Source organism: Rhinopithecus roxellana, chromosome 10, assembly GCF_007565055.1.
Source record: "Rhinopithecus roxellana isolate Shanxi Qingling chromosome 10, ASM756505v1, whole genome shotgun sequence".
NCBI classification, from domain to species: domain Eukaryota; kingdom Metazoa; phylum Chordata; class Mammalia; order Primates; family Cercopithecidae; genus Rhinopithecus; species Rhinopithecus roxellana.
The window spans coordinates 58704674-58715711 of record NC_044558.1 but is presented as its reverse complement, the minus strand read 5'-3'; the positions used below and the strand labels follow the sequence as shown (position 1 = coordinate 58715711).

General features: G+C 49.5%; 1 protein-coding gene across 1 annotated transcript; it reads right to left on the bottom strand.

The window, feature by feature from the left end:
* Positions 1 to 340: 340 nt before the first annotated feature.
* Positions 341 to 10792, bottom strand: KRT75 (keratin 75). Its single transcript, XM_010373977.2, has 9 exons — positions 10074 to 10792; positions 9307 to 9521; positions 8272 to 8332; positions 7813 to 7908; positions 6814 to 6978; positions 4882 to 5007; positions 4520 to 4740; positions 3084 to 3118; positions 341 to 1029 (listed from the first exon to the last, which is right to left on the bottom strand). The coding sequence occupies exons 1-9, from the start codon at positions 10731 to 10733 to the stop codon at positions 791 to 793; spliced, it is 1818 nt and encodes a 605-aa protein (XP_010372279.1). The 5' UTR covers positions 10734 to 10792; the 3' UTR covers positions 341 to 790.
* Between the last annotated feature and the right edge of the window lie 246 nt (positions 10793 to 11038).

Below are 11038 nucleotides of genomic sequence, written 5' to 3'. Positions count from 1 at the left end.
GGGCCACCCACCCGGCATCAGTATTCTGGAACACTGGTTTGGAACAGGGACGGCACCAACAGAGCAGGGAGGCCGGTCTGGGCTTCTCCCAGTAGCTCCAGCTCCCCAAACAATGCATGCCAAGGAGAGGGAAAAGGAAGTCTGGCCAGCCCTGCACTCCCTGCTCCTCTGCAGCTGGCCCTCCCTTCCTGCCAGCCAGCCTTCTTAGCTCAGAGGGAAGGGGCGAGGGCTGATGCCTCTGAGCACTGCTTGTGTGAGGCCTGTTCTGGGAGCAGGCCTGGGGGAGGAGGAGAATTACTTTGGGTCAGTCACCATTCCAAACAGAGGGCCAGACAACAAACAGGCGACACATGCATTTAATAGACACATTGCAGGGAGGGAACAGAAGGAGCGCTGACTCCCAACAGGATGCTTATAAACATGATGAGACAGATGGGTGACAACCTGGCATTGAGACAGACTCCCCAACCTCTGCATCTGGAGGGAGGGAGGGAGGTGGAGCTGGAGGAGGACTTTCCAGTTGCCTGGGCCTCACAAGATAGGCTGAATGAGAGCCTCGGGAGAGAGCAGGTTTTGGTTTTACATGTGTAGCAGACAGGTGCTGCCGGCAGTCTGGGCACTGTCAGGAGGGAGAGGCTAGCTTACGCCTGGGAATGGGGTGTAGCCAGTACTGCAGGCTCCCAGTAGCACAGGTGCACCTTACGAGGAGAGAGGAAGGAGGAGGACCCAGGTGTCCAGGTGTGACTGCAAACAGGCCTCAAGGCAGGGGAGAGGGAGCCATGCGGCTCTCTTAGTGCTTGTAGCTCTTCCGGCTGGAGGATGTGGTAGAGACAAACTTGACACTAGAACCACTGCCCCCTAGGCCCCGGTTGCTGGTGGCACTGAAACCAGAACCTCCCAGGCCTGCACCCAGGCTATGCCCGCCACTGGTGGTGAAGGAGTAGCCGCTGCCCCCACCGAGGCCCAGGCTTCCACCTCCAATGCCGCTGCCGCTTCCATAGCCACTGGAAAGAGTGGAGCTGACCACAGCTGCCGGGAAGAAAGGAGGTGTGGTCAGATCAAGTGCAGGAGAGAAGACAGTGGGAGTGTCAGGGCCTGTGCCCTGGAGTCCTTGGGTGGGGAGGGGTGGTCTCATTAGCCAGCAGTTTGCCTCCTTCCAATATCCCCTGCTTAGTGAGATCACTGCCATATGCCTTGGCCTGTGTTCCTGAGCTGCAGCTCCAGGCAGACTCTCAGGCTGGAATGGCTTCCTCCTCCCCTTCCAGAATCTACTGGAGCCCTCTCCTCCTGGAAGCAGCTCCAGTCCACCTGCTTTCCCTTTGATCCTCCTGCTGTGCCGTCTGGGCCTGTCTCCCCTCCGGGCCTGACTCCAGAGTTTCTCTTCCTTCTGGACGCTCACTGGGGGAGGGGCACAGTCCTCTTCCCTCAGGGTCCCCCAGTCCCACACTCAGAATCACAGAGTGGAGGCTGGAATATTCTTGATGGATCAAGTGACAAATTAACCTGTTGGCCAGTCAACTGTGACCCCGTTCTCCTCCCAACCTATTCTTCTCCTAATTTATAACTCATCCCCTTACACATTCTAACACCCTACTTAGGGTTCTGCAGAAGGAAAATCAAATTTAAAAAAAGACTCCGTTACAGGATGAATTGTGTCTTTCAAAAACCTATGGTGAAGTGTTAACACCAGCATCCGTGAATGCAGCCTTATTTGGAAATGGGATTGTTGCAGGTACAACTAAGTTAAGATAAAGTCTGTAGGGTGGGCCCTGGTCTAACATGACTGGTGTTCATACAGAAAGAAGGAAGACATTCATCTGAAGCCACAGACACACAGGGACACGGTCATACAATCACAGAGACAGAGAGTGGAGGGATGCAGCCACAAGCCAAGGAATACTGAGGATGAATGGCCATTGCCAGAGCTAGGAGGAGGCTGGAGGGGGGCTGGGCCACCACGTTCCAGGACACCATCTGGTTTGGAGAGGGGATAGCGCCACCCTGCATGACATACAGAGCAGGAGGCTGGCCTGGGCTCCAAGTTTCAGAGGGAGCAGGGCCCTGCTAACCCCTAATTTCAGCCTCCGGAACTGTGAGACAAGACATTTCTGTTGCTTTAAGCTACCTGACTGGTGGTACTTTGCTGCAGCAGACCTGGAAAACTAATACAGACAATTAGGTGTTTTCAAAAGAAAAGGAGCTTCGAGGTTATGCTTGAAGGTCTGTCCCCAAAATTAGCTTAGAGGGTCTCCGGCACCACTAGACAAGGACATCAGGGAAGGACACCTGGGTGGTTCAGATGGCTTTGCCTTCTAGAATCATTGGCTAATATAATCAATTGCTCTTATGAATGCCCATCAAGAAAACCAAACCCAAACTCATTTGTAGAGGGTGAGTTGTAAGAGTCATTTCTGTTGCCCTCATGATGCCAGCACTGAGCTCTGTGAATGACCACTTCTCTCACCAGCACAGGGCCATGCCAGCTTGTTAATAACTCTCCTGTTTTAGAGCTACTGTACCCAACTGTCATATTTTATGCTGCCCTCACTGCTTTGAAAACCCTTGGCATCTTTCTGCAGATATGCTCTGCAGAACTGAGCCAAGCAGTGGAGCTTCTTCCAAAACGGTTTGGGAGAGAAGCTGCCTAGTTGGCAATGCTCTTGTCTGCAGCATAAAGGTTCCCTTTAAAGGTCCAAGCCAGACCAAGAATTGTCATAAATCCTGTCTACATCAAATGCTCACTTCTGTGCTGGGTTTGCAGCCCCAACAAAAAAGGCAGGGAATTCTGGCAGGTAGGAGATGTGGCCAGGATCTTTTAAACCCACTCAGAACAATGACAACAAATCTCCCATCACCCCTTCTGTGACACCCTCACTCTCAAAGGGGAAAGAACTGTGACATCAAAGACTCTGCTAATATGGCTTGCTTTGTAAGGGACTCAAAACCTCCAACCTTCTCCAAATGAACTCTGTCTGTGAGGTTCCTTCTAACCCCTCATATCTTCACCCTCCTGCAGGCCCACCATGTCCCCATCCCCTCCACCACACACACTTCAAATGGCACAAGAAGTATGTCATACTCACAAATGTTAACTGGAGAAACTCCCTCTCCACTCAACCTGATTGGGAAGAGCGGGGAGAAGAAAGGTTACCAATGTGGCTAGCAGCTTACGGGCCTTTACAATGACACTTTTGTAATTGTTTTCAAAGCATTTAAACATACTTTATTATTTTTATTGCAGAAGTAATGCAGGTTGAAATTACTTGAGAACTAGTAGTATTAAAGATAATATTAATAACCTAATGAATAAAATAAGGTGGAATTTGAGGTTCATAGGAGCAAAAATCTATAATCTCAGAAATACATTTTTTGGTTTCAACTAGTTAGATGCCTTAAGGAAATTAAAAGTAATCATACACTGGCATCAACTGGATAGGAAGGGCCTGTCCTATAATAAGATTTGTCTCTCAACAAGGGTCCATTGTCAAGCACTGAGCCAGGGCAGAGCTTATTATACATAAGTGCGGAGAGGAGTCTGAGTCATAAAAATAACAGTAGTAATATCAGTTTATTATTATGTTAGTAACCAAGTAACTTTGCTTTAGCATCTTCAGGACAGAACTGGCATTCATTCATAAACACATACTGAGAATCTTAACAAGAGCTAACAGTTGTTGAGTATCTGTTACCTGTATCACACCACTCAGTTCTCTCAACAACCCCATGAGGTAGGTATTATTCACTCACTTTTATAGAGGGAGAAATGGAAGCTCAGACAAGTTAACTAACTTGCCCATAGTCACAAAACTGGATTTGAAGCCAGATTCATCTGACAACAAAACCTATGTCATTGGCCACAAAACTGAATGATAGCTAACATTTATTTAACACACTGTGTACCATGCACTGTTCTAAGAGCTTTGTGTGTATTCACCTGTTTGAACCCTTTTAATAATGTGAGAATTTAGAACTATTGTTATTCACATTTTATTGGGTGAGAACACTGAGACGTGGAGAGGTTAAGTAATCTGCTCTTGGCTACACAGCTTCTAACTGGTAGAGCACAAAACTCTCATGAAGCTTTGCAGATCATGTAATCTGACCTTTTCATTTTATCATTGAAGAAATTGAGGGCCAGAGAAGGGAGACTGACTTTCCCAAGGTTATGTAGCTACTTAGTGGTAGATCTGTAAGCCCAAATCCTAGGACTGTTTGTTTTCAGCCTATGGCCTTTTAGACCACATTTTGAGAGCTGCCATGTAATCAGATGTCTCCTTAGTTACTTAGATCTGATCAGGTTTTAGGTTTCTATGTGGGTACTAATTGTAGTTGCACCTCAAATGATTTGCTAGCCTGGAAGGAAATTAAAATTACTTTTTTTTTTTTGCCAGAGCCCAATTCTGAACTGCATTTTCTTCCAGGAGAAGAAGGGACTGCAACAGCCTGAGCCCCTAGGAATGCCCAGGAAGCTGGGGGAGCTCAACTTGCTTTGAGGATGAAGTTGGTGCATCTATCTCACCTGCACTCCTCGCCCTCCAGCAGCTTGCGGTAGGTGGCGATCTCCACGTCCAGTGCCAGCTTGATGTTCATCAGCTCCTGGTACTCACGCAGGAGCCGAGCCATATCCTGCTTGGCCTTCTGCAGAGCCTCCTCAAGGTCCACCAACTTGGCCCGTGCATCCTTGAGAGCCAGTTCTCCACGCTGTTCTGCATCGGCAATGGCTGTTTGCAAGCTGGAGCACTGTAAGGACAGGAGGAAGCCGTGAATCCTGCTGACAGCCCATGGAGGTGTGATGCTTCTTGGGGAGGAGTTCTTAAAGATGGCAGAATGGCCCAGAAGAAATGAGCATTTGAGGAGCTCTTGGCCCTGCCAAAACTTTACCTGCTTCTTGACGCTGTCGATCTCAGCTCTCAGCCTCTGGATCATGCGGTTCATTTCAGAGATCTCTTGTTTGGTGTTTCGAAGGTCATCCCCATGTCTGCCTGCTGTAACCTGCAGCTCCTCATACTGAGAGAACCAGAGCAAACCCAGTCACTGAGTCAAATGCCTGGCCCGGACACTCGCTGTGCACACAGACTCACCCTGGGTGCCACAAGCAGGCTCATTTATTCCTGGTCATTCACTCCTTCCCCTTGAAGCTTACAGTTTATTTGGGGACATAGACATTAACTGAATCAGCATATTATCAAATGTATAGTTCCACACTGAGATAAGTGCCCTTAGGAAATGAACAGGGTCCTGGGAGAGTGTAGTGAAGGGATCTGACCTAGAGTTGGAAGTGGGGAGTGGTGGTCAGGGAAGTCTCTCCAGAGATGGAGATGCCTGAGCTGTGGTCTGAAGGATGAGAAGGAGGGACCTAAGTGACCAGCTGTGGGGGAGAATATTCCAGACAAAAGAAACAGCCTGCATGAAGGCTCTGGGTCAGGGAAGGAACATGGTGAGTTCTAGGAGTGAGATGGTGATTTGGTCACTATCCCTGGGGAGTTCCTGGTCACAAAGCATGCATCCAGACCAACTGTGCCCATGAATTTTGGTAGCCCTCCAAACACCAGTGCTGGGGAAACAGGGAGGAGATATGGGGGAATGGTGTGGGATGGTACAGAGGCTGTGGAAGGCACAATTTTGAAGTCTTTGTAAAAGTATTCCCAATCTCAGGTAGTTCTCAACCTAATGGTGCATAACGAGGACACAGGGCACATGAATTTAAGAGCAATAATTACACCCTGTCTCCTGCAGCAGACTGAAGTGAAATCTATACCCTTCCCTGACACAAGGAGATACCCTGCCCGAGTCAAGATCTGTGAGGTTCTTGAAAGTGCTGACGAGCTCAGCTTCCTGTTTCTAGATATACACGATTAAATGGAGCAACAACCCAACAACACGAGGAATTGTTTGCTATCGATTTCAACCACTTCACCTTGGGGTTAAGTGCATCACGTTTCCTCTCACCGTCAAGGCGCTGCCTCTGCGCTGTGGACCCCTGGCCCCTGCTACCCACCTTCCTTTCCACCACACTCCTGACCAGACGAGACTGAGGCAGTGCATGGAGCAGGCAAACAGTAGGAACCAGCTTGTAGGTGAGCAGCTGCCCCAAGAGGGGTCTGGATTTGGCAGGGAGCTGGTATCATGGGTCAACTGTACCCTTCCAAAGCCAAACGTCTTTGTGGCTGTCTGAGCTCTGGGAAGTAGCTGTTTGTGTTTATCCCAGCCTTCCTCTTCCTGACATAAACTCCCTTGCTTGTTTCTGCCTGCCAGCACCTTGTTCAGCCTTAAATCTCTCCTCACTCCTCGGCAATCTTTTGTCCCTCACGGCTTCCCAAGCGGACAAAGCTCTCACGTCTTCCTGGAAGCTTTTTATTCATGCTATCTTTTCCCTTCCATGATTGTCTATTCACTTCATGGCCTCCCAGAGCTTGGGTTCTCTGTTTGCAGTTTATTCATTTGCAACCCTGTAACCTTGATTGGCATACATCAGGAGCTCAGAAAATATATCCAGAATTAATAAGCCTTTTAGAAATTGCTTCATGACTGTGTCTCAGTTGTCCTGGTGTCTCACTCTGCTCCCACCCAGATCTTGAGGAATATGGGGCCGGTGGAAGTCCTGAGCTCCCAGCATTGGGTTGACCACGTATTAGTGTGTCTGGTTGGGTTTCCACATGCATTTCAAGCTAAGTTTTCATAGCATCAAAGATATGCCTGCTAAGTTGAAATAAACAAATGTGCTCACACTCTTCCTGAGGCCGAGTCAAATGATAATGTGGAGCCTCAGAGAACACTAACCCTGGAGCCTATCATGGAGGTGTCCATGCTCACCTTGGTCTGGTACCAGGACTCAGCCTCGGCCCGGCTGCGGTTGGCAATGTCCTCGTATTGCGCTTTGACCTCGGCGATGATACTGTCCAGGTCCAGGTTGCGGTTGTTGTCCATGGACAGCACCACGGACGTGTCACTGACCTGGGTCTGCAACTGGGACAGCTCCTGCAGGGCAGTAAACTCAGCATCACCAAGGCATAAGAAGAAGGATCTTAAATCTTCATGGTTAACTACCCATCTAGGTCAGGAATCCTTTCCTTGGTATTCCTGGAAGATTCTCCCTAGGTATTCCCATTCATCCCAAAAGATCAGTGTGGTAAAGGTCTTTCCCAGCCTTGCTTCTCAAGGCTCCCATCTGTGTGCTTTCCCTAGGCATAAGGTTGGGTAAGCATCCTCTGAATTGGAATTGCATAGATTTGAATGTGACATGTGTCTGTTCAGTCTGCCAGCATAAAAGCCTTCTTCAAGAGCATCAGGGAACATCTGGGACCCTGCTTCCCCCTGCGCAGTGTGACTCCATCACTTTCCACCTCTCTCTCTTTCCACAGACCCAGGTCTCTGCCTTCAGAGGGTTAGTGCCCAGAACGAGGCATCTTCAAAGGGCAGGAAGCCCCCTGACCAATGAGCTGAGGGGTAGCTTGCTTGCTTTTTTTTTTTTTTTTTAAATACTTTTCAGGGAAGGGGAAGGGAACAGGTATGTCTTGATTCCTTGCGAAAGTTACCCAGTGACCTAGAATTTGGGAATCAGTACTCTCTCCTTGCTAGATGTTGTCTTGCCATGGGATGAGGGAGTTCGGAGGAGAAGCATCAGAGCTGGGGTAGTTTAGTATGATAAGGCTCCAAGCGGTTCTCCCTGGTCCCCCTACCCCCAAGCCCCAGCTTGAAGTATCCAGGCAAGATGCTGGGCAAAGGCACTGAGTAAATGAATGACACAATGCACCATCCTTTTCTTTCCAGGCCCCAGACCTAGGAGGGACAGAAATACTTGCAGACTCTTACTGCATCAAAGACTGAGTGGAGGAAGTTGATCTCCTCAGGCAGAGATTTGACCTTGGCCTCCAGCTCCACCTTGTTCATGTAGGCAGCATCTATGTCCTGGAACGACAGCACAGGATGCTCCTTTGAGTCTGCAGCCCCAAGCACTTAGCCCAAAAGAAGCCGAGTAGATTTCTCCCTAGCCCATCTAGTTTGGATTTTAGAAAACTCTGGGTCTGGGGGATTTGGGGTTGGGGATGGGTGATTACTGAGAACTGGGGCTTGAATCCCTGAGCTCATAGAAACCCAAGTAGGGCTAATGGGGCCATCAACATAGAGGGAGCATGTTAGGAGATTTGAACCCTGCAGATATTCTCATGGTTGATGTGACATTTCTTGGGTGGCCCAAGGGTCAGAGGTCAGGTTACTCCACACTCCAGATTCCGTTTTAAACCTTCTCCTTTGAGAGACATCCCCACTCACTTTTTTCAGGGCTACAAATTCATTCTCAGCAGCCGTGCGCTTGTTAATTTCATCTTCGTACCTATAAGGACAGAGGAGGGGGTGTGCTGTTGAGTAAGTTTGCATTGAACTCTTCCTGGGCTGGTGTAGCAAGAGTTAAGAGCCCTCGAATCATTTCCAGCTCTTCCGCTGACCTGGGCGTGACTTTGGGTGATTCACCTAACCTCTATTTCTCCCTCCATAAAAGGGGGATAATTTCTTCTGCTAGTTTTTAATAAAGTTTTCTAAGAGTAGAAGGTGAGCATGGAACTTAAAGGAATAGAAAAATATACTTAGGCAATTCCGTCTTTTGATAGATGTGCAATGCCAATCTTTAAAATGTTTTTCCACCTCAAGTGTCTGCTGAAATCGTGGAGTAAACTTTATCTGTTCAGCAGGCTCTTTCAGGTACATTTTGATGTATTTTCACTGAACCTCAGGGTGGCCCCCGAGAACCGTGCTTTTTGTAACTAGGGGTAGCTCAAGCTCAGAAATAAGGGCAAGCTGGCTAACGGGTTAGCCTGGGCCAAATCCCTTTCCACTGGATACCTCACCTACTGCAGCCTGGATGATGTGCAGTCAAAAGTTGCCCCCCACAAGGAAGGTCAGATTGCCTCCTTTAAACTCTTCCTTGCTACCTCTCTTCACTCCACAGTGAATGCCATCCTGGAAATGCAAACCATCCCAGTAATTAAGCCCATGTCCAGTGGAATTAAACAATATGCTGACTGTGAAATTACATTATGATTTCTAGAGTGAGTAGCAATGTTTTGTCGGATGATGCTGATATCCCTTTGTAGTCATGTGGACAAAAGGAAGAGGATCTTCATCAATAGTGATGCCGAGATGAAGGTCCTTGTGTTACCCCACACAGTGTTGTCTCCACCTTGCGGGATAACAGCTACAGTTCCAAAGCTCCCAGCTGATACCAGCATTTCCTCCTTTGCACTTCTCTGGTCCTCATACAAAGGAGCTTTAGGATGGCTGTGTGTGGCCAGAAGCCAGTGTCCCACTTACCTGACTTTGAAATCTTCCACAACATCCTGCATGTTCCTCAGTTCAGCTTCAAGCCTGCCCCTCTCGGTGGTGAGGCTTTCCAGCTGCCGTCGGAGCTCACTGATATAGGAATCAAAGAGGGGCTCTAGGTTCTGCCTCACGGTCCTGGAGCTCTGCTCCTGCAGGAGGGCCCACTTGGTCTCCAGGACCTTGTTTTGCTGCTCCAAGAACCTCACCTGGAGGGAAGAAGAGAGAATGAAACCTTGAGAAGTTGGAGAGGCAGAGTCAGACACTCCTATTAATAAGGGAGAGAAGAAAAAGATATATTTTTTTCATGTGGCACCCATTGACAATAACGTAACTGACAACTCCAACCCAGAAGGAGGCAGTCCATGGAGCTACCAGAAAGTTCCCTAGGGCTTGCGTAGGATTCGGGTGGTGGGGCCTAGAGGCTTCTGTTGGCTGCTTTTGGGTTAAATTTCTCAACACCACCTACTCTGGGTTAGGGTAGTTTGCTGAGCAGCAACTCTCCTGTAGAGAATCAACTAAACTCTTCCCTTGGTGTTGACTGAACCAGCCTGCGTGGTTCTGAAAGAGAGGAAACTTTTACCAAGTCCTGTGGGGCAAGCTGGCCTGACTTGGAAGGGCCTCAGCCCCTGGGAGGCCTTGCTGAACAGTGCTCATTCCCACCATGGAGTCGTTTCATTATTGCTCTCCCACCATGGGATGGCCCTTCCAAGAGTTTATTCGATCCCAAACCCAAGGGGGTGGATGAAGCCCCTGCTCACCTTGTCGATGAAGGAGGCGAACTTGTTGTTGAGGGTCTTGATCTGCTCGCGCTCCTCGGCCCGCACCCGCTGGATGGTGGGGTCAATTTGCAGGTTGAGAGGAGTCAGGAGACTCTGGTTGACGGTGACCTCTTGGATGCCTCCAGGGGGACACACAGGGAAGCTGGGGCCACTGAAGCCTCCTCCAACTCCACCCCCATAGCCAAATCCACTGTTGACTCCAAACCCACTGCTGGCCCTGCCACCAAAGCCACTTCGGAAGCTGCTGCCACACCCACCGATGGAGACCCGCTTGGCACCCCCCAGGTTGTAGAGGCTGCGGCTTCCAAAGCTGGCCCCAGCACTGCTGATCCTTCCCAGGCCCCCACTCCCTGCTGCAGAGCGGGCCACAGAGACAGAGCTGAAGCGAGAGCGGCCAGTTGCTGGGGTGGTGGCCGAGGTGGTGCTGAAGCCCCTGCCACTGCCAGACTGGAAGGTGATGGAGGACTGCCGAGACATGGTGGGTGAGGAAGTCTGGTGAGAAGGCACCTGAGGTGGGCTGGTGCAGGCAGTGGAGAAGACAGGTGGCTGGGGAGCCCTGAGCCCATGACTTTTATGAGCATCCCTCGGGGGCGGGGCACTGCTAATGGAGAGGGCCTTCTGATGGCATCCCCTGGGCATCCGCCAACCCTTAGCTCACACTTGACATCCCTTGGGAAATGGTGTAAGGGCCACTTGCTGGTTCCCTGGCACCCCCTCCCCACAATGTGCAAACTCCTTTCCAGTTGCAACTTGATCAGTAGATGAGTAAGAAGCAAGTTAATTGCTTTCCGTCATGTGCTAATGATGCATCTTGTAAAGGACTCAGCAAACACTGCCTCATTTCTAAACCGCTTTCTTAGGCCTGGGACCAACTCCTTCCTGTCCAAACATCTTGTGTTAATACAAGCCACTGTGCTTCACTGTTTCCTTGGGGTACTTTCTAT

Coding starts and splice junctions, on each gene's coding strand:
- KRT75 (XM_010373977.2), bottom strand. CDS start 10,733: ATGCCCAGGGGATGCCATCAGAAGGCCCTCTCCATTAGCAGTGCCCCG. Junction 5,008..6,813: donor AGTCCTGGTACCAGACCAAG/GTGAGCATGGAC, acceptor TGGTTCTCTCAG/TATGAGGAGCTGCAGGTTAC. Junction 3,119..4,519: donor CTGGAGGGCGAGGAGTGCAG/GTGAGATAGATG, acceptor CTTCCCAATCAG/GTTGAGTGGAGAGGGAGTTT.